General features: G+C 35.1%; 1 protein-coding gene across 1 annotated transcript; it reads left to right on the top strand.

Annotated features, from left to right (window-relative positions):
* The first annotated feature begins 1,820 nt into the window (after positions 1-1,820).
* Positions 1,821-22,421, top strand: c4b (complement 4B (Chido blood group)). The gene is made up of 41 exons (XM_042740725.1): positions 1,821-1,991; positions 4,051-4,237; positions 4,496-4,667; positions 5,834-5,904; positions 6,209-6,297; positions 6,473-6,555; positions 6,661-6,748; positions 8,424-8,544; positions 8,647-8,776; positions 8,903-9,015; positions 9,187-9,345; positions 9,485-9,652; positions 9,990-10,175; positions 10,295-10,453; positions 10,583-10,715; positions 10,829-10,900; positions 11,143-11,352; positions 11,470-11,581; positions 11,842-11,912; positions 11,991-12,130; positions 12,493-12,714; positions 12,793-12,844; positions 12,960-13,049; positions 13,215-13,421; positions 13,658-13,733; positions 13,883-14,075; positions 14,215-14,316; positions 15,322-15,484; positions 15,602-15,816; positions 15,924-16,079; positions 16,549-16,608; positions 16,718-16,808; positions 16,939-17,110; positions 17,199-17,289; positions 18,332-18,406; positions 18,492-18,594; positions 18,852-18,941; positions 19,085-19,177; positions 19,306-19,389; positions 19,554-19,686; positions 21,141-22,421. Exons 1-41 carry the CDS (start codon positions 1,915-1,917, stop codon positions 21,280-21,282), a joined length of 5,151 nt encoding a protein of 1,716 aa, XP_042596659.1. The 5' UTR covers positions 1,821-1,914; the 3' UTR covers positions 21,283-22,421.
* Positions 22,422-27,904: the final 5,483 nt, after the last annotated feature.

Raw genomic sequence — 27,904 nt, 5'->3', positions numbered from 1 at the left:
CATTCTTTTTTTAAGGATTGATATATTCTAATATAATATTATTTTTATAATATAATATACTATAATGTACTTTATGATTAATATGTATGATTTACTCTCTGTTTCAGAAGACTTTTGGTGTCATCCTGTTATCTGTGTAGCAGTTGGACTGTGTTGGATTTCTGTGGCCTTCTCCAGGTTTTTCCTGTCCTCTACAACCTGGCAGTCAGAGACTGATTGTCCAAACGCAATTCTTGTGTCTTCCTGATCATTGTGCAGGAGTTGTGGATGGACATCACGCCTCTGGCTAGCCGCTCTCATCGGTCTGGAATATGGCTCTTAAGGGATAGTTCACCCAAAAGTGAAAACAGTCATCATTTAGTCCCCCTCATGTCATTTCAAACCTGTATGAGCTTCTTTCTTCTGTTGAGCACAAAATAAGTTATTCTGAAGGTTACTGGTAATCAAACAGTTGACAGTAGCCACTGACTTCCATAGTATGAGGAAAAAATACTATGGATGGCAATGGCTACCAGCAACTTTTTGGTTACCCACATTCTTCAAAGTAAAAGAAAGAAACCCATACAGGTTTAGAATAACATGAGGGTGACTAAATGATGACAGAGTTTAGAATTGTTTATTATTTTTTATTTTTTGTTGCCTATCCTTTTAAACGGAAAAAAGACGCAATGCAGGGTATTGCTGTATCATTCTAAAGGAACGTGTAAAAGAGCATATTTGGGAACCAATCTTAAAATATCCTATTGGGATCAAATAAAATCCTTCTGGAAAGACTAAAATTTCAACAGAAGTGTTCTTGACTTTTAGCGTTCAGTTGGATATTGTGTAAATTTTAACAGAACCCTCCTTCTGTTGGAGTCATGTTTTTCCATAAGGCATCCTGATGATACATTATGAGAGAAATTTCAATAAAAATCACATTCCTTAAGAATTGTATTTTATTTTATTTTATTTTATTTTTACTGAAAACAGAAATTGTATGAAAGATCTGTTATTTAACTATGAGAAACAGTTCAGTTAATTACGAGGGGGGAGTTTCTCTAGAATGGGGTAAGGACAGCTTGTGTAGAAGATTTAAAATAGAAGATAAAGAGAATAGTATTATTGAAGAAATGCAAATGACCAGGTCAAAGCACAACAGGCCCACTGACCAGGCTAATCTCTGTTAGGCACACACACACACACACAAGGGAGGGGGGACTTGGATCAAAATTTTGGAATGTAAAGACTCAAATACTGTTTTCTTATAAAACATAATACAATTATAGTAAATAATAATACATTACTTTTACAGGGTGCTTAATTATATTTCTGTATGTTTCCTATAAACTGTGCAAGACCTGATGATCATGTTATCCAGCTTAATTTGAAATAATTCCAAAGGGCATCTTGTGTTTCAAAAGAGCAAGAACATCTGACCTTTTGTTCAAAGAAGTTGGGAAATTAATGTGATGCTCAGGTCAACATTTCTCAATTTTAAGTTTTTCTTTGTTTTCTTTTAAAAAAAAAAGTACAATCCTAAACCTTTCTCTGAAAATAAAAATGTTCTTTTAAAGAATGTTTCAACTATATCCAATGAAAGACCATGGTCCTAGATAATACTGACTTTGAACTACATTTTCAAAATGTACCACTAATCCAAACGAGAATTGAGCCAAAGCACACCAAAGCATTGATTTTTGCCACATTTGTTTACATTTCTTTTAAATCACATGACTTTGGAGAAGACATTTTAAGTCTGTATCCAATGAGAGAGCACAGACCCTGGTTGTGCAATGACAGAACTTTGATAACCCCCATTAATCTCCATAATAACATTCACTCAGTTGCTCTTGTGCAACATTAGCAGAGTTGAGAGACCAAAATCTTCTTGGAATCCTCACACACTGCTCACACAGGAATAATACACTCACCATGGAGGTGCACATGCGTCCTCTTCTCTGTCTGCTGCTGTGTATGTGTTCTGCTGTTCAGGGAGAGAATAGAAAGAGGCAAGTATTATATATTATTATTATTATTTACTAGTATTAATAGTTACACTTTATTTTAAGGTGTCCTTATTACAGTCTAATGATACATTTAAGTACTGAGTAATATTAATTAACTACATGCACTCACTTACTATATGGTTAGGGTTAGGATTAGGGTTTGGTTTAGGGTTACTTACATGTAATTATGCAAAATGTATTGTTATTATAATAGTAAGTACATGTAACATGTAACAAGGACACCTTAAAACAACAAAGTGTTACCATATTAACTTGTAGGAGTAGATACAGTAGTAATAGTTATGACACCTAGGCTGTGCACCTTAATAATAATAATAATAATAATAATAATAATAATAATAATAATGTTAACCAATACCAATGTAGGTATTTAGGTATTGTTTTAGGCTACTGTTGTACATAATGTATCCTTTCCAATATCTTGCCGATAATTAATACAATTTAATGGCAGTTGACTTTAAATGTAATAAAAGTTGTAGCCATAATAGCAGTTTTTGAAGAGGCTTTGCCACACTGTACATCAAGTTACATGTATTTACATACTATAGTATAACAGTAGATTATACATAATTACAAGCCACTAAGCCTAAACAATTTGTAGTTAACCCTAACCTTAGCCCTATAATAAGTACTTAATTAATTAATATTACCCAGTACAAATTTGTGTAATTGTTAACACTTTACAGTAAGGTCTTATTAGTTAATATTAGTAAATTAATTAACTAACAAACAGCAATACCATTTGTTACAGTACATTTATTCATCTTTGTTAATGTTAATTTAAAAAATACAGCTGTTCAGTGTTCATTGTAGTTCAGGTCCATTAAATAATATTAACAGATACAACCTTTGAGTTTAATAATGTATTAGTAAGGTACATGTTGAAATGAACATAAACTAAGACTTAATAAATGCATTTGTAGCATTTTTCATTGTTAGTTCATGTTAATGTAGTTACCTAATGTTAACAAACCTTATTTTAAAGGGTTAGTTCACCCAAAAATTTAAATTAGCCTGTGTTTTACTCACCCCTGTGTCATCCTAGGTGTATATGACTTTCTTCTTTCAGATGAATCCAGATGGAGTTATAGTAAAAACTGTCTTTGATCTTTCAAGCTGTTTAATCAGTCCAAAAGAAGTTAAATAAAAAGCGCCCATCCATAAAAAGTGTCTCACACGGCTCCGGGGGGGTGAACAAAGGAAAAATGCATTTTTGTAAGAAAAATATCCATATTCAAAACATAATAATCACTTTTATGTAGCTTGCACCAACATGGAAGCAGCTCCAGGCTGATGAAGTATGCATTGCGCCGGTGAGACTCGTAAAAACAAACATTTGTTTACAGGATCAAAGGAAGCAAGTTTCCTTACTTTAGCAATAGAAAACAGTCTCCTCTTGGCTTATATCAAAATCCTCTTACATTCTTCTTTACAAATCCTCGTTTTGTATTTCTAATTAGTGACCGTTGTTTTGCTTTGATCTCTCCGCTGCATTTCCGCGTGCATCACTTCTGAGCGGTGCATGCGCAAAGTGGACCTCATACGTCATCTGCTCGGAGCTGCTTCCATTTACAACAGTGAGCGCAAGCTAGATTAAAGTGATTATTACATTTAGAATATGGATATTTTTCTTACAAAAGCGTATCGATTCGCTACAGGAGGCCTTTGTTCAAATATAACTCCTACTGGATTCGTCTGAAAGAAGAAAGTCATATACACCTAGGATGCCACAGGCGTGAGTAAAACACAGCTTAAATTTCATTTTTGGGTGAACTAACCCTTTAAGTGTTCCTGTGTAATTACACTGTAACAATGTCACCTTGAAACAAACCCAAACCTGCTTTCAGGTCTAGCTTCATTTATACCATGAAATGAAAACTTTTCATGATTTACATATTTTCTCTTTCATTATGTAGTTTTACTCAGAAAAGTGAACACATTAGATATGAGATGGTTTTTGAATGCCGTTCCCATGTTTATAAATAATTTGTTTAAAGAAACTGAATTTGGTTTAAATGGTTTCTGTGTGTGTGTGTGTCAGATTCTTAATCACCGCTCCGAGTGTTTTTCATGTTGGTGTGAAAGAGCCAGTATGGATTCAGGTGGGAGGGGCATTGCTTGGCAAACCCGTGTCCTGTCAGTTAGAAACAGAGATGCGTGTTCCCATGTCTACACGGGAGACCAAAACAATCACCAAAAAGGGGCAGTTTGAAGCAGTGAACCTTGAGGTAAAGAAAATAAATGTATAAAAAACATTTTCATGTAATTTAATACCAAGACCATAAGTTTTTTTTAGCAGGATGTCGTTATCTATAAATGCACAGAATAATTAGCTGTAGCTGTTTAAACACCATTTTGAAATTAGTTACAGTAGATGTATAGACAAAATAGACAAAAAACTGAATAAGCATCTATTCTATACTCATCCTTTCATTTAAATAAGTAAAATTTTATGAAGTTCATTTTCTGTGTATTTCCTCTTCAAGATATTTGAAAGTAAAAGTTCTGAACTGAAATCAATCAATGGAGAGCCTCCCTATCTCAACCTGGCATGTGAAGTTGATGGTCAGAAACGGCAGACCCGAGTCCTGGTCTCCAAACACAGTGGCTACATCTTTATTCAGACAAACCAACCTATATACAACCCCAAACAGAAAGGTACAATTAACATGTGACATCTTCAAAATGTGCGTGAAAAATAATATCAGTGACACTAAGTCTCCACCTTATAATAGCATAAGAATGAGACTTTTTTTCCAAGACCAGTATCATTTTGTTTAGTTTAAGTTACAATAAAATATGTAATATTCCTTGCTGTTTGCACAATTCCTGGGGCTGTCACAATAACTGGTAAGGGGGAGCAGGGCACAAGTTTGTGCAAGCTCAGTTTGTGAAAATCCATTTGGGGTTCAATGTATTTTTTTTTCCACATTAATTTTGTACAGTATATGTCTAGTACAAATATGTTTTAGTGTATACTTTTCATTATTTACCCCAAAAGAATGAAAGTGAAATGTGGCAACATGCTCTAAAGGTGAGGGGCATGTTGTAGCATGACCATTTGACAGCTTAAAATGTTATGTAATTGAATCAACAAATAGAAGACAGACTAAAATATTTTGTCAACAAAATACTATTATCTTTTTATACAAAAGAATTACTTTTTTTAATTTTACTTACTTTTTAAGTAAATGAACATGCCACAAAACACATGGCAAAACAGTGTGTGCAAACAGATGAAGAAACACATATTCAGAAAAACACAGAGCCGAACACATATACAGCTCTCAAATCAGCAGACAAATAAACAAGCCAGTAAAAATGCTTCAAATCTCTTAAATAATACTTCCTGAATATTCAAGTTGTCCTCTATTTGCCTGTTTCTCATAGTTTCTCAAAAGGATTCATAAAAGTTATATATGTGAATAACATCACTAACTTAATGGAATAACACACTCTCCCCTACAAACTACATTTTACTGAGTTAATAACTGTCTACATAGACTGCAATTTTAAAACTATTTGGGTAGTTGACACAGCAAATCCATGGATTTTTCTTTTTTGGTGTAGATGACAAAGTATCCATGGTTTTTTCTTTTCATCAACATCAAGATCAGTCATTTTTTGTGACTGTCATATAGCTGTGACAGTTTCTAAATGACTGATCCACAATTCTTATCTGTTTTCCTTTTCTAATTCAAATAGTCCTGTGGTGTTAATGATGAAAACATTTCTATTTAGCCTCTTACATAAAATGAGTTTAGCATGTCATTGTTCCATTGTGTGCATTTTACTGTTATATTTAACCTATGTGTGTTTCCCAGTTTCATTTAGGATCTTCACTTTCGACCACTCCATGCGACCAAAGTCAGAGATAGTTTATGTCTATATATACGTAAGTAAGAAAGTATGGTTACATTTTATTTTATACTGTCCTAATTACAGTCTAATTGTACATTTAAGGACTGAATAATATTAATTAACAACATGTACTTACTAGCATTAGGGTTACGCTTTGGTTTAGGGATAGTTGCACATAATTATGCATCATTTACTGTTATTACTATAGCAAGTACATGTGTAATAAGAACACTGTAAAGTAAAGTGTTTTCAGCTTAAATTCTTGCCATCATTTATTGAGCAAATCAAGAAACTGGAGTGTCCTCTCTAACCTGTCTGACCTTTATCTGTATCCCCAGAATGCTGAGGGGAATAAGATCAAGAAATCAACATACAAAGTTTTAGGTGGCGTTCTGTCCAAGGACTACCACATCCCTGATATCTCAAAGTACAGTCAATCTCAATCTCAATCTCAATATCAAGTCAATATCAAAACCTTGTAGCATAAACAAGTGCTGTTTATGGAAATAAATATTAACATGCTCTTCGCTCTATTATGACACCATTGTGAATCTGCAGTATTTATTTCAGTCCATATCAGACTTTTAATTCAATCTCTCTAGACCTGGTGTATGGAAGATTACAGCACACTACAAAGGTGACGAGGAAAATGCTGCAGTGCGTGAATTCAAGGTCCAGAAGTTTGGTAAGTCATATATATATATAAATATATAATATCTATAAAATAATTATCTCTTTATTTACAGATATTGTATTGCATCTAACTCAAATACAATGCATTTTTTGTCAGTTCTTCCCAGCTTTGAGGTTTCTATTCATTCAGAGAAAACCTTTCTGCTTGTGAGTGCTGAGACATATACATTCACCATTAAAGCCTTGTAAGTTCATATTCAGATCAAATAATGGTCTTAAATAGATAGTTCACCCCAAAAGATGAACTGTGTCATTATTTACTCATCCCTATGCTATTCCAAACCTGTATTAAAACCCCAATTCCAGAGAAGTTGGGACATTTTGTAAAATGCAATAAAATAAGAACCTGTGATTTATTAATTCTCTTTAACTTTTATTCAGTTGACAAAAGTACAAAGAAAAGATTTCCAAAGTTTTCACTGGTCAGCATAAATGCATTTTTTAAATGTGAACAAATTTTGATTTTGATGGCTCCAACACACTCCAAAAAAGTTGGGACAGAGGCACGTTTAACACTGTGTCATATCAACCTTCCTTTTAATTACAATGTTTCATTGTTTGGGAGTTGAAGATACTAATTATTAAAGTTTTGCAAGCAAAATCTTTGTCCAGTCTCTCGAAACAAGACTTTAGAAGCTCAGCACTCTGTGATTGTCATTGTCTGATTCTCTTTTTCATGACTGGTCATACATTTTCAATAGGAGTCAGATCTGGACTGCAGGTAGGCCAGTCTAGCACATTCACTCTGTCTATGAAACCACGCTGCTGTAGCACATGCAGAATGAGAGCTGGCATTGTCTTGATCTAATAACCTTGGACTTCCCATGAAAGACATCATCTTGATGGCAGTATATATCTCTGTACAATCCCAATATATGCTTCCATGTCAATAGTACCTTCGTACATATGCTAGTCACCCATGCTGTTTGATCTGCTGCACCCCCATACCATGACAGATGTTTGCTGATGAAAGTCTAGATGGTCCCGTGGGTCTTTGGGACTGAGAACTCAAAATCCATTTTTCCCGGAAACAAATTGAAATGTTGACTCATCTGAGTACAACACACATTTTCACTAATCAATAGTCTTTTTGACTATCTGCAGCAAACTGTGGTAAATGACAGTGGTTTTCTGAAGTACTCCTGAGCCCATGTGGCTATATTTAACATGACAGTTTATTATGCAATTCCATCTGAGGGCTAAAGGTCAAGCATATTCATCTGAGGTTTCCTGCCTTGCCCTACGTGTACTGGGATTTCTCTGGATTCCCTGAATCTTTTCACAATATTATGTATGGTACTTGGTTAAAGACATCAATTCTTTGAAATTTTACATTAGGAAATGTGATTTTTGATTTGTTTGACACGTCTCTCGTAAAACTTGGCACAGAGAGATGAGCCATAATCCAGCTTTGCTTGCAAAGACTGAGATGCTTCATGATACCCTGACCTATTACCAATCACCTGCTTAATATGAACTGTTTTTCAAACAGTTTAACATGGATATTCTATAACCTTTCACTTTTATTTTGCCTCTGTCACAACATTTTTGGAATGTGTTGCAGCCATCAAAAACAAAATTTGTTTTTGCAAATTTACAAAATACATATTTACAAATTACATTTACGTTGGCCAGTGAAAACTTTGAAAATCTTTTCTTTGTACTTTTATCAATTAATTATAATAAGTTATAATAAGTTAAAGACAATTAACAAATCACAGATTCTTGATTTTACTGCATTTTACAAAATGTCCCAACTTCTCTGGAATTGGGGTTATATATTGTAAACCTGTATGTATGAAATTACAAAATTTGAGACAGTAGGTTAAAAGTTTTTTTTTTTTTATTATCATTTGAAAGATACACATATGGCAAGACCATTGATGGTGGTTTCCACTGTCGATTTGGGATAAAAAAGGATGAGTCAGAGAATAATGCTGGAGAAATCGAATTCATCAAGGGACTGGAGAAAACTGGATCTGTGAGTAGAAATTGCACTTTTGAGTCTCCAAGACAAATAAGTACATTAACAGATTACTATACACATTGATACCACTTTATATTGTGTCTTTCCCTTTTTTAGGTGAAAGGAGGTCATGCCAAGATTACAGTTAAAATCTCAGACCTCAGTCAAAAACTGAATTCATCATTAGAAGAATTAGCAGCAACTCAGGCCCAATTCTACATTGCTGTCACTGTCACAGATATTTTAAGTAATCATATTTTAAGATTATGTTTATTGAGTTAAAAAATTCAACCAAGATTAGCTAGTTAAAATGTACAACATTTCTTAGTTGACAAGATAGTTCTTAAACTAAAATGACTGTGCACCTCTCATGGTGGTGAGGTACAGGAATCAGAAGCTTTCCTTCCCATTGTTTTGAGCCCATACATCGTGGATCTGTCTCGAACAAGATCGTTCTACACACCTACATTCCCCCTTCAAGCAGTGGTAAAGAAAACACCATTTGATAAAGTCAAATCTTTATTCTTAATACAATGCATCATAATGATACCATTCAGTCATAAAGAATCATGCTTGCAATAATTCATAATGTTAGCTTTAATAAACTTTTTTTATGATTTTTTTGCTATGATAACAGTGGTTTCTGTTTTTGGCTAGGTCACAGTCCGTCAGCCAAATGGTTCCCCAGCTGCCAGTGTTCAAGTGAACTTGCGTGTCTCAAGCACCACAGAAAAGTATAATGTTATAACTAATAAAGAGGGAGTCGCATTTCAGAATTTCAACTTGGAAGGAACACCGCCTTCAGTTTCAGTTCAGGTTAATACATCCCAAAATAAAGCTTTTTCAATACCTACCAGGCCTACAGGTCTACTTTTAAAAATACTCCCATATTTTTAAATCCCAATAAGTCCCATATTGTGTAAGCTGTATATTTCTGATCTATTAATTTCAACAGGCAACAGTGGATGGTTTCATGTCAACAAAAGAAGTGCGCCCAATGAAATCCTCAACAAAGAGCTTCTTGCATATTAGTGTGACTGATAAAGTCCTGTCAGCAGAAGAGTTTTTGGATGTTACATTTTATGTCAATGGCAATCCAGAAGATGGGCAAATATATTATATGGTAAGTAATATATTGCAATTTTGAAGTGAATTTCCATTGCATATGATAAAACATCTTTGCTTTGTATTCCAGTATTTTATTTTATTTATTTTTATTTTATTTTATTTCTTTTTTTTTCATAAACTTCACAATATGTTAAAATTATGCTTAAAAATAACAAAGTATATTCTCTGAAAACAATAATGTCACACACACTTGCTTCTCTATTTATCCTGATTTAAGCATGTTTAGATATTTTTACTGGAAAAAAATTCTCATTAAGTAACTGATTAAGATTTTGTAGTAATGTTTTATAAACATGACAACTCTTATGAAATGTGTGTGTGTGTCTCTTCAGATTCTCAGTAGAGGCATGCTGAGATCAGCAAGCTCGGCTGCATCAGGTTCTGTAGTAAAAATATCCATTCGTATCAGTCCAGAGATGATTCCATCCTTCAGAGTGATCGCCTATTACTATGACACAAATGGTGACGCCATTGCAAACTCAGTATGGGTAGATGTAGAAGACAAGTGTGAGGGAAAGGTACACATTTCACTTTTTTAACAGTTTTTGTAAGTTTATAATAAAGTTATTCAGTATGGTAAAAAATAAATAAAAAAAAGCCAAATGTTAACAGTTCTGCTGTCCCATCTCCTATTTAGCTTGAGATAAAACTGCATGGCAATCATAATTATCAACCAGATGATACCGCTGAGCTTGACATTGACGTAGGAACACAGAAGAATGCAAAAGTGGCCTTACTAGTTGTGGACAAAGCCATTTACGCCCTGGGTGCTCAAAACAAACTCACTCCAAAACAGGTGTGTTTTTCAGTCAAAATCTCTGAACCAATTAGACATATACTGTAAAAAAAAAAAAAAAAAAATTGGATATTGAATCTTTTGATCTGCTCTTGAGTTCTTTTACTGTATCCCATATTCCTGTGTGAAGTGTTCACCGCCATGCAGTCTTATGATCTGGGGTGTTCTTATGGTAGTGGAGAGAACGCAGCTGCTGTTTTTAATGATGCTGGCCTGGCCTTCATCTCCCACTCAACTTCATTTCGATCAATGATGAGAAAAGGTACCAAATAATGCTCAAGAAACAATCAGATGGGTTTTACTGGGCTCATTGTCTGTACATGAAAGAGCTGTTACAATATGCAAATAATATTTTTAAATTCACTGTGCATCTAGGGTTCAGCTGCGAGTCTGGTTTTAGACGCAACAAACGTTCTATAGATATTCAAGCCGAAATGGCTAAAAAAGGTATAGTATTGTCAGTATTAATATTTGTTTACCTTTTGCGTCAATTCTCATAGCTTGTGTTTTGGTAATTTAAAGGTGCACTCAGTATTAATATATTTCATTTGTCAATATGGAGGCATTTTGGAGCTTTTTTAGCCATGTATTATAATCAGATTGAGAACTTACACAGCTTTGACCTGGTTTTGCTCTCGAAGATGTCCAATTACTGTAAGTTTCTCCTGCTCATCACTTTTGTTGTGTAGAAGCTGCATTTAAGAAAGCAGAATTGCAGAAATGCTGTCGCCATGGCTTCACCCTGATTCCTATGAAGTTTACTTGTGAGGAACGAGCGAAAAGAGTAGGCAAGACGGAAAGTAAAGAATGTGTGAAAGTCTTCCAAGAGTGCTGTGAGTTTGCAACCAAGCTAAGAGACAAAAAGAGGAAAGAGGACCAAAGAACAGGGCATGGCAGAAGTGAGTATAACATCTTAATAAAAAAAAAGCTATCATGCACAAGTCAGTAATCAGTACAATGAAGTCATCTGATTTATTTTTTTCCACAAATGATTCTTCATCATTATATTCCCACAGCTGTTAATTCTAATGAAGTTGAGGATTTCTCCGACTTTGGGATAGAAACAATTCGCCGATATTTCCCTCCAAGCTTTGAGTTTCAGCAGATTGATGTGAAAGAAAAAGTTAGGTGAGTAGGTTGTCTGCCTGTAATTATAAAGTAGGCATATACAATTGTTTATGTGCATAAAATATTAAAGTCTAAAGGAAAATGTGCTCACACATTTCCTGTAATAATATTGTAAATACTATTTAAATATAATTTTTTACAATGAAATACACATACAATTATTAAAATGTAAAAGTTTCCATTGGATTTCCATTAAAACAGTGTTAAGATTTACAAAGGTCTTGAATAATGGTTTTAATTGCACAAAGTCTTTCTTCCAGGCATAAAATCCATTTACCACACTCTATCACAACATGGGAGATCCAGTCTCTCAGTTTTTCTCCATCCCATGGTAATTTTCCCTCTCACTGCTATCAAATTTAATTTAAATCCACCAAAGTACTAAACTTTTTACTTTTATTGTTTGCAGGTTTTTGTGTGGCGGAGCCAATTGACCTTACTGTATTTAAGTCATTGTTTATTTCCTTGAGGCTTCCCTATTCGGTTAAACGCTTTGAGCAACTGTCTATAGTTGCAGTGATCTTTAATTATGGCAAGATGGAAAGGGAGGTTTGTTTTTTTTGTTTTTTTTTCTCTGAAATACCACTTTAGTAATAATTGCTGCTACAGTATATGCATTTACAGTAATGCATTAAAAAATGTAACTTATTATAAATTAATATTTATAATAATTAAAATTTATCTTTCAACCTGTAAAAAGTTGTTACCTGAAGTAATATATTTCTGCCTGTCTATTAAAAATTACTTCAGTGGTGTAGTCAGGTTGATTCAGTCATATTATATCATATTGTTTATGAAATAACCTGTTCATTTAAAGTAATCATAACATTATTTGTTATATTATACACTGTAATACAGTAGATTCATGATTACTGAGATTAATATATCTTCTTCATCACTTTCCTGGTCAGCTCGTTGTGCAAATGCAAAAAGTGGATGGTCTTTGTTCACCGGGATCAGCATCCTCCTCTTCTGCTGTCCAAATCAGTCTGGAGCCACAGTCATCTCAAACTGTGACTTTCCCTGCTGTTCCCATGAAAATAGGTGAAATCCCTATCAGTATTGAACTTTATGAAGTTGAAGAAGAAGAAAAATTGAGAGTGGATGCCATTCAAAAGATGCTTCTGGTCAAGGTACAGGAATCGGAAATTTATCTCATATCATTTCAGTGATTCTAATATCTATCTTTTGTCTTTCTTCTCATGTCTCAGAATGAAGGAGTGGAAATGAGAGAAGAGCTGACATTTTTTATTAATCTTGATGGTGAGATTGTTCGCTGTCATTTAATTGCCCGTTTAATTTACTTCATATTCATATCTGACAAAGTCTGCGACATAGTATCCTCACCATGTATAAAAACCTGAACTCTGCTCATCAGGTAGAAGTGACCGGCGCTTCTTTATCAATGGATTTTTCCCGAACAACACCGTTCCTGAAACAGATGTCAACCTGTTTGTCAAACTAGAAGGTCCAAAGCAACATGTTTAAAGTTGTTGTGAATGCTTTCAAATTCTCTATTACTGATAATCCTTATGTAACTTCATTTATTGGTCATGGTCATGCCTAATAATATTTATTGTGATTTTCTCTTAGAATAAACTGATTTTTTCCCCCCTTTTTTTTCTGAATGCAGAAGAAGCATTTGCCAAGTCCACTGCTGTTCCATTACTCTCATCATCCAAAGTGGAAAATCTGATCCGGGCTCCTAAAGGCTGTGGAGAGCAGACTATGATCTTTATGTCTCCTACTGCCTTATCAATCCGCTACCTGGACAAAAGTCAACGTTGGTTGGAACTGGAAGCAGGATCCAGAGACAAAGCACTGGATTTCATTGAGCAAGGTTTAGTATATCTGCATGCCACATAAGAATTTTTTTTTAAATTATAAAATTGCAATACAATAGACCACAGTCAGGGTAGATGTCATTTTAATTCAAATCAAAGTGAGGCTGTGAGGCCTTGTTGGCATTAATATTAATTCATATTTTGTCTTTCCTGACCAAGGCCTATGATTTAACACAATTTTAATGTGTCAGGTGATACCTTGCTCTGACTTCTACACCTTTTATTCTGGCAGCATATGAACGGATTTTAACATTCAAAAAGCCTGATGGATCCTATGGAGCTTGGCTAAACTATCCCACAAGTACCTGGTAAAAATGCCAACAATATGCAGAGTCATACAAATGTGACTTGTTTTGTGATGCACTTTCTACATCCAATAATTATTTTATCCGATAAAATGTTTAAATTTAGAATCCCAAACTTTTTAAAGTATCAGTTGGTTTCTCACTTCCCTTAGGTTGACTGCACTGGTGGTGAAAGTGTTGTCTCTTGTGGCTGAGCGACAGATAGAAACTCTTGAACAGCAAGGAACAACAGAGAAGATGATTTCACAGATGGACATTCGCCACGCAGTCACATATCTGATTAAAACACAGAGCTCTGATGGGTCTTTCACTGATACTAATCCAGTTATTCACAGGGAAATGCAGGTCTAAATGCTTTCCATTATTTGTCAGTACACCAAAGGGTTTTGCAAAAAGCTTTATCTTGTCAAACACATGACATAAAACATTGCAAAATAGTATAAACAGGAATTGCATTCCTAAAATAAATGTGTTTCTGTTGTAGGGAGGTATTGGAGGAGTTGAGCAAGATGCCTCTTTAACAGCATTTATCACGATAGCTCTTTATCGTTCCCTCCCTTACTTGGATGAAGAAATAACGGATGTGGTAAGAACCAGCGATTGCATCATTTACACTGGCATCAAAAATTATATGGCCACTTAAACCACAATTTACAGAGCCACTAAAGGGACATGGTGATCGAAAAAAATATGGAAGGAAAAATTATATTTCAAACACAAAAGTACTTGTGTTCCCCCGAGAAAATCTCCATTCATTCACAAAAGCATTAAAAAGGCATTATTTCCATCATTCTCTCATAAAATGCTAAACTTCCACAAACTAACATTGTAAAGTGGAAAGAAAAGGAACGCAGGCAGAAATGGAGGATTTGAATGCTGGAGTATTTCATAAATGAAACAAACAGAAAACAAGAACCAGGGAACACAAGTATCTACATCAACCGATGACAAAGTAATAAAGGAAACATGTCCACTTAGGGGCACTGTAAACTTCTGTGAAGATTCTGTTCGGTTTCAAAATATGAAAAAAGAATGTCAAAGTGAAGACAATGTCAAACTGCAGATGTAATGAGCTACACTGCTTGTAGGACACCTGTGTGAACATCATGGGGAAAAAAAACACCTTAAGAGCAGTTAAATAAATAAATACATGTTTATTTGTGAGACAAGCTTTAGCATTATTTGTTTGCAGATGCCACTTGGTTTGCTATTTTGCATGTAATGCACTTAAAGTCAGACATTGTAAAATGTGACTTAAGTGTCCAAAGTGTCCACTTTGCGGGACCACTGTATATCTATAATATTTATAGAAAGCCTGTTAGAGGCACTGCTGAAAGAATGTTTTGTCCCCCATTATGCAATCGGGTCTTTTCTGACACAGAAGAAATAAATAAAAATTGTTAAGTGTTTTGTGTCCGGGTAATTTTGGACCCGGATATGTATGGAGTACCATTAGGTGCCAAAAAATACTTTTTCTATAATGATCTATGACATTGTATTATTGTCCAAAAAAATAAAAAATAAAATAAAATATGCATTATGAGGGTTAATAAATAAAGGAAAACTAACACTGTCTTTTTATGCTCACTAGAATAAAAGCATCTCTCGTGCCACCAACTTCCTCCTTAAACGGGTCGGTGATCTTAAAAGACCTTATGCACTGGCCATTACAGCGTACTGTTTATCTGTCTGCCTCACTGACCGAACTCAGTCACTGTCAGCCTGGAGGAAACTCAAAAGTCTTGCAAAACCAGGTATCTTACCACATACTGACAACTTTATGGAAGTGTTGTAAACTTTAAATATCTATATTAGTCATTCATTATTAATATTAGTTTTTTTATTATTATTGTTATTATTGAACTGATTAGCGGAAGAGTGTCTTGTTTGGCAAGATGATGAAAATGCTCGGCTGGTAAATGAGGCAAAAACTAACCGTGTGCCCCCTGGAGTGGCATTAACAGTAGAGACCACCGCATATGCTCTCCTGACTGCACTTGTACAGAATGACTTAATAACAGCAGATGCTGCCGCATGCTTCTTGTCTTCACAAGAGAATTATGAAGGAGGTTTTAAATCAACACAGGTGGGTCTAATGAGACGGAATGGTGCCTACTATATGTCATTAAATCTAATTCCAAACAATATTTTAAAAATTATATGATAACACTATACTATTCAAACACACTTTAGGACACTATCATGGCTTTGGAAGCCCTATCAGAGTACGCACTGAGTGTACCTGAAGCCCCCTTCCGTACAGTCAATGCACTGTTCACCATTCAAGGGAGGTCTGAGATGGAAAAGCTGACTTTGGACAAAAGTGAAAAAGTGGAAACTGAATTAAAGGTAAACAGAATGTCACAAATGTATGAATGAGAGTACTGCAATTATAGGCTTTTTATTAGATATATAACACATTTATATTAATGGGAAATCATGTGTGGAAAAACTATAAGGTTTTTAATTATTATTCTTTTTAAATTAAAATAAATGTAGGTTCAAAAAGGTGGTTAAATAGCTGGGGCAGTGACACAAAACACTGACAGAAATCTAACAAAATGGCTTAAGAGAATGAGGATTGATGTGGAAGTCCTGTCCTAAATCTAAACTACTGTGGCATGACACACACACACACACACACACACAAATAGGGGGGTCCATATACACTGAGATGAGGACACTGAGCAGCTACTGTAATTTTGCATGTTGTCCTCCAGGTGACGCTGTAAGTTTACAGTTCTTATCAACAGTGTTTCATTATGACTTAGTTATCTTAGTTTATCTGTTTGTAATGGTATTTCTTCTGTCTTTTCAGAGACTAGTGGGAACGGGAATAGATGTAAACCTTTCCGGTAAAGGAAAAATTAAAATGAAAGTAAGCAGTTTAACAAATATTTCCACAGTGTGCATACATGAGGTCAAAAATTTCCACAGCAATATTATTATTATTCTATTATTAATCTTATTCGGTTCTGTTACTGTAGGTGGCAAAGGCTTATTATGCTCATAAGGAAGACTCCAACTGCGCTGACTTGTCAATAAATGTGACTGTAGAGGGAAAAGTGGAATACACAAGTGAGTTGTGAACTATATCCATGCCAAAATTCAGGCCTAATTTAACAACACATTTATCCATATAATTCATACCTTATTTCTGTAAATATTCAGAATTATGTGCAATTATTCTTACAAAAATATTTTCGAGGTTATGTACAACAAACTTACAATTACTATGAGGACTATGAACAAGATGAAGAGAGGAATGAGGAGGAAGATCTCCCCCGGTCAGCAATCGAGTGGTTTGATGCTCGCAGCAGACAAAAAAGAGACACTACGCAAAACACACAAGATGAAGTAGTCTATACAGTGTGTGTCAGGTGAGAGAATGTACTTCTTACAAACATTTGTCATCTTAATCATAATCTGCTGTTTTGGAGGTTATCAGGATCATGTCTTCTCTCACAGTCACACACAGGGAAGGAACCTCTCTGGAATGGCCATCGCTGACATCACTCTACTTAGCGGCTTTGATGCAATCAGTACAGATCTAGAAAAGGTCTGCCATAAACTTATCTAATTATTAATATTATTTTTATTTTAATAAATGAGGAATTGTATTCACAATATTTATTTTTATAATATTATTATATAAAATGTGTAATCCTAGTCTTTATCCTCTGTTTTAAAGGGACAGTTCACCCAAAAATGAAAATTCTGTCATTAATTATTCACCGTCATGTCGTTCCAAACCCGTAACACCTTTGTTCATCTACAGAACACAAATTGAGATATTTTTGATGAAATCCGAGAGCTTTCTGACCATTCACAGACAGCAACACAACTACCATGTTCAAGGCCCAGAAAAGTAGTAAGGACATCGTTAAAAGAGTCTATGTGACATCAGTGGTTTAAATGTAATTTTACAAAGCTACGAGAATACTTTTTGTTCACAAATAAAAAATAAAAAAACCGACTACATTCAGCAATTCTTCTTTTTTCCATGTCATTCCCTGCAGAAGCTGGCATTCTGACATAGAACCCGGATGTGCTGCGCCTTGTTTTCTTTCTTTCTTTCTTTCTTTTCTTTTAAACGCCATACCAGCTTCTAAGGCTATATTCATGGCGAGAATAAAGTGCAATCAATCAAAGGAGGACTAGAAAAGATGTTTCGCCTTGTTTTCAAACAGAGGAATGCACACGCATGTGTCATGATACTCTAGTGAATGGCAGTGAAGAATGACACGGAAGAGAAGAAATTGTTGAATAAACTTCTTGTTTTTGCTTTCTTGGCAAACAAAAAGATTTCTCATAGCTTCATAATATTAGGGTTAAACCAATGATGTTACAATGTCCTACTACATTTCCGTGCCTTGACCGTGGTAGTACCCTTGCTGTCTTTTGAGGGTCAGAAAGCTCTCAAATTTCATCAAAAATATCTTAATTTGTGTTCTGAAGATGAACAAATGTCTTATGGGTGTGGAATGACATGAGGGTGAACTATCCATTTAATAGTTATCTTTCTGTATCTTATGATAGGTCTTTCATCTTTTTGTTTTACTCCATTATTTCTGTTGTTTTTCTAACATTCTCTCCAACAGCTAAAAGATCTGGTGGACAGGTATATATCTCACTATGAGCTCACACGAGGAAGAGTGCTGTTGTACTTCAATGAGGTGAAATGAGCACAAACACAGTCATAATTAATCATAACTCCCTTACGTACAAAGTAGTTGAAGCTGTCTCTCTGTCACCCCTCAGATAGAAGAAGGTAAGGCGTGTATAGCATTCGGAGCCAAGCAAAGTGTGGCTATTGGTTTAGTTCAACCAGCTCCTGCTACCTTTTATGATTACTATGAGCCAGGCAAGCTATTCCTTAATTTCTTTTTATATAAGAAAATGTATTTTACAGGACCATAACAATTGAACTTGTTAATGGCATGTCACGTTTATATGAGTTTAACTTTTAAACTCATATAAACGTTTAAAACTTTGTGACTAGGTTAAAGTTCCTAAGAACTAAAAAAAAAAAAAAAAAAAAAAAAAAAAAAATTAAACTTGTTTTCTTTATCTTGGACGACCTGAGTTGTCACTGATACCCAATACCCATCATTTTCACAGACAGGAGATGTTCAGTGCTGTACAGCGCCCCCAAGAGGAGCAAGGCGGTTTCTGTCCTGTGCTCAGATGATGTGTGTCAATGTGCAGAAAGTAGGTTCTCAGTAAATCATTTATCATTCAAATAAACAATCCCATATAAAAACCAGTGAGCATATCTACACTAACCAATGATCATTTATTGTAGAATTGCTCTGAGTTTTACACATCATAAAATATAATGTCTGTTTCATCAGGAGGTTGTTTCACAGAGAAGAAAACAATTGACATGGAAATCACCAAAAAGAAAAGATTTGAATATGCTTGTTTCCACACCAACATTGAATATGGTTTGTGATTCCATATTTATACAAACACTAACAAACCCTAAGATGGTCAAATATTTTCAATAAAACATTAAGAAATTGTGGCTGAGGCAGATCTTACCTTTTATTGTCCTTTTTTTTTCCCCTGACAGCATTTGAAGTCATTGTGAATTCAGTTACTGAAGAAAGCAATTTCATGTTATATTCAGCAAATGTGACCGTGGTCCTCCGATATAGTAAGTAATACTTTTATCTATAGTGTCATATGCATTGTAGTAATGATCAATACAGACCATGACATGAGCACTTTAAAATACATTTTAGATAAAGAGGACACTGTGCTGAGCTTATTAATCTACTAGATATTCTCTAAATTAAGAGTTTAATCTCTGACCCTCAGCGGGAGACTTGAGCGTGAGCGCAGACAGTACACGGGTGTTTGCCAAGAGAAAGCACTGCAAGAGTGATCTAAAAGAGGGCAAGACGTACCTCATCATGGGCAATGATGGCCCCACCAAAGACTTAAATGGAAAGTAAGTACATTTACATGGATTCATTTAACAGTCAATGTATGTCCTATTGAAATGGGATGTTTGAATGAATCTTTTTTTTTTTTAAATATAGGCTGTATTCTTGTCAGAAACTATGATTTGCTATTTGCTAGTAGTACAGAATAATATTTGGTAGTATTATTGTTTAACTGAAGAAGAAAAACAAGATTAATCAATTATTTTATTGCATTTACAGTCCTACATTTTACAGAAAGACAACATACAAAGAACAACAACTACAACAATAATAATGATAATAATAAAATTGTCACATATTTTTTGTCTTTTACATTATTTGGGATTTGTGGGCTCTATTTTCGGTGTAAAAGTGTGTAAAAGTTCAGCAAAGATGCATTCAATTGATAAACAATTGCAGTTAAGACAGTGTTAAAAAAAAGATAAATATAAGCTAAATAAATGTGATCCGCGCTGGGAAAATGAGTTGGAGTACGCACAAGCTAATTTTGAGCTACAGGCAAAAAAAAAAAAATAATAATAATAATACTAATTCACAAAAATGAGTTCCTTAAGCCCTCGTCTAGCAACTCCATTGCCCTGATAAGTAATTATACATCTAAAATTATCTTTATTTGTATGTTTTCTAAGAGGAGTACCTTTTTCTCTGCTTCCTTCTTGCGCTGCCACTGACATATGAATCGTACACATAAAGGTGGAATTGGAATACTGCTTTCTTTTATAGTTTTAATAATCGATTTATTTTTAATAAACACACTGAAGTGGTTTTTACATTTGATTATTTGTTTTTCTTAAATGCTTTTGTTTAGATGTAAAATGAAAAAAAAGTATGTACTATTTGTTTTTTATTTGTTCTATTGTTGTTTTTATGCTATCTATTCTTATTTTTAATAACAAAGTTTAAAAAAGGCTATATTGTGACTATTAATTTAGTAATTAATATTAAGATAGGAAGTGGAGGAAATGATGCAATGTTGCAAGGTGATTTTGCTTTGGAACCTTCAGAAAACATTAACTTGATTTTTCTTCTAAAAGTTACTTTGCTGACTTCGTCAACTTCAGATTCCAACAAATCATATATCATCTTAAAGTTCTCCTGAAGGAGAAAATACTTTTTTTTTAAACTCCTCGATGTTGCTCATTTTGCCAGCACAGGTCAAAAATGTTGTTCTTTTTGGGCGGGAAATGTATCAACATTTGCACAAATATATTAAGTAGCACAGCTGTTTTCAACATTGATATGTTTTCAACAAAAAATGCTTCTAGAGAACCAAGTCAGCATATTAGAATGATTTCAGAAGGTTATCGTGTGACTGTAGACAAAAGTAATGACTGCTGAAAATTCATAATTACAGAAATAAATTACATTATAAAATATACTAAAATAGTATGATGGTTTGATGATAATATTTGACAATAGATGACCTGAAGCTAATAGACATGAACTCTTTCTCTCTCAGCATGCAGTACCTGTTGGATTCAAAAACATGGGTTGAGGAGAAGCTGTCGCCCTCAACATGCAGAGCATCAGTCAACAAGGGTTTCTGCAAGGAACTGAAAGATTTTGTGAAAGAGTACCAAGTTAATGGATGCAACATGTAGTCTGAACTGCAGTTTGGGGGTTATTTAATTACTCAACATCTCACTGCAGCAGAAAAGGAATCTACATTTATCCTGAATTGTAAACTTGCTTTTCTTTTTATGCTACCGATTATGGGAGGCTTTAGTCTGTCTTAAAATATATGTGCTTTATAAAACATTTTAGAATCAGTATCTATGAAACGATGACAATAACAACCATAATTTTCAAAGCTAAATATTTTTCTTCTTTTGAGTATTAGAGACACTCTATGTGTTTAAGAGACAGCTCAGCAGATTAACAGTGACCACACAGATAAATCAACACACATCGAATACAAAAACACACTTCTGAGGCCTCTTTCACATCCTCTTGCGGAGTTTCATGCTACTCCAGTCTTTAAGACTTGGTTCGTTATAGTGGAGTGATTCAGCTTCCCAGCATAGGTGTATTTATTTTTTTGAAGACTTATTTCACTTGGCAGTTGAGAGTGTGAGAGGGGCTTCTGTGCTCACAGTAAACTCAGTAACATCTGCAGGCGAGCGGCAGGCGGGGGTGAATACGTGTACAACAGCGCACACTCTGCTGAAGAGGAGGCTGAAAGGGCAGCGCGTCACAGAATCCATATGGAGCAAACCGTGGGTAGTATCGCCCACTCAGTGTGAAAAATCAGACCCTTCACTCAGAAGGCACCAAAATAAGCAGATAACACTGTGCCAAGAAAGCTAGGGATGGAGAAATGAAGGTTGTGATAGATTTTATCCAACTTACAAATTTGAAGTCTAAATTGAATGTTGAGGACATAAAATTACAGGATCCCACAAAATAATACGTATGTATGAATTAATTTGCCAAGATGCAGCTGACACCATAGATCACATGAAAATGGCTACATGACAGATTTAGAAGTCAAAGTACACACATTCATAGTATAGAACATACTTCTTTACATAAGCACCAATAGTTTACAATTTCTGTATTAATGACTCTTAAGAGTCGGTTAGTTAAATAAACTGTCCAAAACAATTCATCAGTATAACAAATCTCTTGTTGAATTTTGCTACTGAACCAAAATCTGACTTGCCTATTGATCTTAGTATGACAAGTGGGTTAAAGATACATGGTATTTTAATTAAAAAATATTCAAATATGATGCAATCCTGAGTGCATGTGGTGTTGTTGTTCTGAATGATTTTATCTCAAATTTAAATGGGATTCACACTAATGTACTATTATGCACTTACACTTTGTCTTGCAATCATAACATCACAATGTCACAAAAATAATCATTTATCAATAGAAGTCTAATACAATCTCCAGTGAAAGTCAAGAAGATGCGTTTGTCTGTATTACAGTGCGGTGAAAAGGTTTTTGCCCCTTTCTGTTTTTATTTTTTGCATATTTGTGACACTTAAAAGATTCAGATCATCAAAACAATATTAATATTACACAAAGATAATGCAAGTAAATACAAAATGCAGTTTTTAAAAGATTATATAGGTCCTAACCTACCTGGCCCTACGTGAAAAATTAATTGCCCCCTCCTGTTAAATCATGCAAGAACTGTGATTAACCACATTATTTTAGAAAGCTACAAACAAAATAGTTGACATGTATCAGTCTGGAAAGGGTTATAAAGCCATTTCTAAGGTTTTGGGACTCCAGCGAACCATGGTCAAAGCCATTATCCACAAATGGAGAAAACTTGGAACAGTGGTGAACCTTCCCAGGAATGGCCAGCCTAGCAAAATTACTCCAAGAGCCCAATGACGACACAACCCAGAGGTCATAAAAGAACCCAGAAAAACATCTAAAGAACTGCAGGCCTCACTTGCCTCAATTAAGGTCAGTGTTCATGATTCAACAATAAGAAACAGACTGTTCAAAAATGGCATCCATGGGAGAGTTTCAAGGCAAAAGCCTTTGCTGACCAAAAAGAACACAAAGGCTCATCTCACATTTGCCCAAAAATATCTTGATTATCCCCAAGACTTTTGGGCATTCTGTGGACTGATGCGACAAAAGTTGGACTTTTTAGAAGGTGTGTGTCCCATTACATCTGCCATAAAACCAACACAGCATTTCATAAAAAGAACATCATACCAACAGTCAAGTAGTGTGATGGTCTGGGGGTACTTTGCAGCTTCAGGACCTGGATGACTTGCCATAATTGATGGAACCATGAATTCTGCACACTTGGGTTATGCAGCAGGACAATGATCCCAAACACACCATCAAGTCCATCTCTGAATGGCTCAAGAAAAACAAAATTAAGGTCTTGGAGTGGCCAAGTCAATATCCTGACTTAAATCCGATTGAGATGCTGTGGCATGACCTTAAACAGTCCATTCATGCTCAAAAACCCTCCAATGTGGCTGAATTAAAACAATTCTGCAAAGAAAAGTGGGCCAAAATTCCTCCACAGTGACGTGAAAGACTCATTGCCAGTTATTGCAAACACTTGATTGCAGTTGTTGCTGCAAAGGGTGGCACGATCAGTTATTAGATTTAGGGGACAATTACTTTTTCACGTAGTGCCAGGCAGGTTTGGACAGCTTTTTTCCCTTAATAAATGAAATCATAACTTCAAAACTGCATTTTGTATTTACTCAGGTTATCTTTGTGTAATATTCAAATTAGTTTGATGATCTGAATCTTTTAATTGTGACAAATATGCAAACAAATAATAATAATTAAAAAATAAACAGGAAGGAGGCAAAACCTTTTTTACACCACTGTATGTTTATTAGTGTTTGGCATGCTAAAAGTTTGTTTATTATACTTCTTTGAACCTTTTGGAGGAGGGAGGACATAAAGAGGTGCAAGCGCTGAAAGTAGAGGTGGAGAGGAACAGACCCAGGCTTTATGCTCTTATATTATTCTAATCTTGGAAAGTTGGTCCAACATAAGCAACACAGTGGGATTGGCCATCACTTCAATCGGGCTCAGGTCAATGCTTACCTTGTTTGTGCTGTCACTATTAAACTTCTCGTTACGTCTGAGTCAGTAAAGCCTGAACAAATATGCAGACTCAGAAATGCACATATTTTCATTTGGAAAAAGGTCAAATGCTGTATTTAGGTAAATGCTTCTGCATCACTTAACATCACCTTTATTTACTTGTTATGCATATCTTGAATTTTTGAATGTTTCCGGCATGACCTTGCCAGCTTTCATGTTGGTGCAGCCCAAAATATATTAAAGAACTCAAATCAAATCAGTCAACAAGGTCTTGATTTTCAAGTCCATGCTGGAAATCCAACTTGCAGAGAACAACGTGGTAGGTTTCTAACTGTATATAAGCTTGTGCAAGCAAGTAGACCATTTTTGGCTAGCAACAAACCAGCAACAACCTGATCAGACCATATTAAAGGCTAATTCACACTGCAGTGACAAATGCCGACCAGTGCTGACAATTACGTACATAGAATGTCACTTCTCAGACATTCCATGACATAACTACTCGCAGGAAAAGTTGGTCAAGCTGGTTTTTAGGACATGGTAGCTAGCTAGATTCTATCTGGTCTAAGATGGCAACAAATTTAGAACAGTAACAAACCAGCTACCAGCTGGTCATGTCATTTTTAGGTGATCAAGCTGGTTTTTGGAACATAGTGCTAGTTTCTAGCTGGTTTAAGCTGGTCATTAGCTGGTTGATCATCATAGACCAAAGAAACAAAAAAAAGTTGGTGATCAACCTAGTTTTTGGGACATTGCAGCTGGTTTCTAGCTGTTCATTAGCAGGGAGACAAACACTGGGTCAAAAAAAAAAAAAAGTAAAGGTGGTCATGCTGGTTTTTGGAACATAATACCTGGTTTCTAGCTGGTCATTAGCAGGTGGACCATCATTGGGTCCAAAAACAAACAAAAAAAGTAGGTGGTCACGCTGGTTTTTGGAACATGGTAGCTGGTTTCTATTTGGTGCAAGCTGGTCATTAGCTGGTATACCATCTTGGACAAGTAACAAATCAACAACAACCTGGTAATACCAGCTTAAGATGGTCAAGCTGTTTTTGGAACAAAGTAGATGGACAAACAGCCATGGAACTGCTTGAACCATGGAGCTTGTTCCAAAATGACTAATTACTGACTTAAGAGTAAATGTTTGCACTGTTAATGGCATCAAAGCATCTGTGTTATTTGTGTACAATACTGAGATTTTTGTGTTTTGTTTAGATAGTGGTAGTGGTAGTGGTAGAAAGTTTTCCACAGAAACAACTGAACAATACTCTATACTGTATAATGTGATTTTTGGCTTATGAATTCCCAGAAATGCTTGTCAGTAGATGGTTGTTTTGTTAGGCGTGTATACAGCTCAAGGCTTGGCACTGCTTTGACTAAGAGGGTAAGGTCAGGTCAGTAACAGAATGGTGGTCTCTGATGTGGGCCTGCTTTAGCGTGATTTAAATATCATACAAGCCGGGGCGCTAGTGAGCAGTGGCCACCCATCATTTCCCATCAGCTGACATGACAAACACTCTCTGTGCTCCACTAGAGGATTTTCACACTCAAACTCTCATCAGGTGCTAGAAAGGAAAAGTACAAGCCAGATCTTTGTGGAGAAGGTCAAAGGAATTGTGTATGGAGTTATTTTAGATGAATATGTCCAACATGTGACAGGTTTTCAACAATTTTTGGGGGATGTAGCCTTTGCGTTCATTTCTCACAAAATGTGTTTTCTTTGCTTATCATGTAATATGACTACAACATTGTCAGGTTAAAAAAAAAACCTTACTAATAGGATCTGCTTAAATTGAAGGAAATTATTTAAGAAAAAATAAATAAATAAAAATCTGTGTGATGTTAACGAACCCATTGCAGTGGCAATATGAAAAGAGCTGACTTTATATTCACAGTTTTTATCAATAGGTGAGCCTGGACCACAAAACCAGTCATAAGGGTCAAAAAGTCCAGGGTCACATATATGTTTTATAAATATTAGAAATTTACAAAAACAAGTGACACAAAAATACTATAAAATGTTAGTAATGTTTCTTAAAGATATATTTATATTTCTGATTTTCTTACATGTTGCATATATTTGAGTCTATATAAAGTAGTAAATTATGGTCTGAGGGCAGGTGAAGTATAATCTAATGGCATAATTTTGATAAAATAAAGATAAAATCAGATTAAATTGTACATTTGTGTTAAAAGTGATTAAAGGGGTCATATGAAGCTGCTAAAAAGAACATTATTTTGTGTATTTGGTGTAAAGCAATGCTTTAATGTGGTTTAAGGTTCAACAAACACATTATTTTCCACATACTGTACATAACTGTTGCTCCTCTATGCCCCGCCTTTCTGAAAAGCGCAGATTTTTACAAAGCTCATCGTTCTGAAAAGCGAGGTGTGCTCTGATTGGCCAGCTATCCAGTGCATTGTAATTGGCCGAATACCTCAAACGTGTGACGGAAATGGTACGCCCCTTACCATACTGTGATGCCTTGTCCCGGCACGACGAGACAAAAACAATAAAACCCATTACAAACTAGGCATTTGTTGCATCCAGTGGGAACATAATTATTGATTATAATGACATATATTGTCTTTTTACACATTCCGTTGCTATCGTGCCACATACATTTTTTCATTTGTGATCGGAGAAATGACAAACAACAAGTGCTACTCTACACTGCTCAAAATTCACATTTGAATTATCAGTGGCAAATTCTTTAACTATGAAAACATACTTACAGGCTGTGAGTCAGAACAGCCGGATTGTAGGTTCAAGAAACAGTCCTCCGTTAAATGCATTGCACACACACAAATATTTGGTTTGAAGTGTTTCGGAAAAGAGTTGTAAATGCAACTTAACCACTGATTTCTAGTTGTGCCCTCTTTTGGAAGACCAAACAAAGTAGTTTCACTTTCACAACGAAACACACAGCGTCTTCACGACATGGCGGCAGTGGCAGCAACAATGCTACAGCAAGAATCAAAGTTACTCCTTTCTTTGCGTAAACATTTGGGGGGTGTTATGCAAATCTTCCCACACAGTGATGTAGACGTGGGGGCATGATTAAACGAGCTGTTTTAGGAGGGCGTGGACGAGTCTTAACTTTTATAAAGAATATCACTTTGGGTTTGAGACTCTAGTCTTTGCAACTTTAGGGATCTTATCTATGCACGAACAGCTTGTAACACTCCAAAGACAAAGGAAAACTTGAAATCGAATCATATGACCCCCTTTAAAGTATAAATCATGCTATTTAAAACATTTTAGTTTGATCCTACAATTATTACAAACCTGAAACCTGATTATAGCAGGATGTTTGGTTAAACTGTCCATTAAATCAGCATGGTGGTTGTAATATGTAAAAAACAGATGCCACATTATACATTTTTAATGTTTGTCTTTTGCCATTATATTGGTAAAAAAGGGCATAATTCTAGAGAACAGCATTCATCTTAAGCAATAACTGATAAACAAAGGTGAGAGACTGCTAATCGCAGATAGATTAAAAAAACTCTGTAAGCATGTTAAATGATTAGGGAATTTCTTACCAGAAGAAAACACCCATAAAGTCATTCAGGAGCAGGAAATATACTCAATGTAAACTGGCAAGGAGGCGGAGTATGAAAAAACTTTAAGTAGGAGATTTGATTGCCCCGGGTCCTTTGGCTAGTGGAGCTAGGGTCTCT

This window comes from Cyprinus carpio, chromosome B16 (genome assembly GCF_018340385.1).
Source record: "Cyprinus carpio isolate SPL01 chromosome B16, ASM1834038v1, whole genome shotgun sequence".
Lineage (NCBI taxonomy): Eukaryota > Metazoa > Chordata > Actinopteri > Cypriniformes > Cyprinidae > Cyprinus > Cyprinus carpio.
Note: the sequence above shows the minus strand (reverse complement) of the source record. Positions and strands in the feature narration are given on the sequence as shown.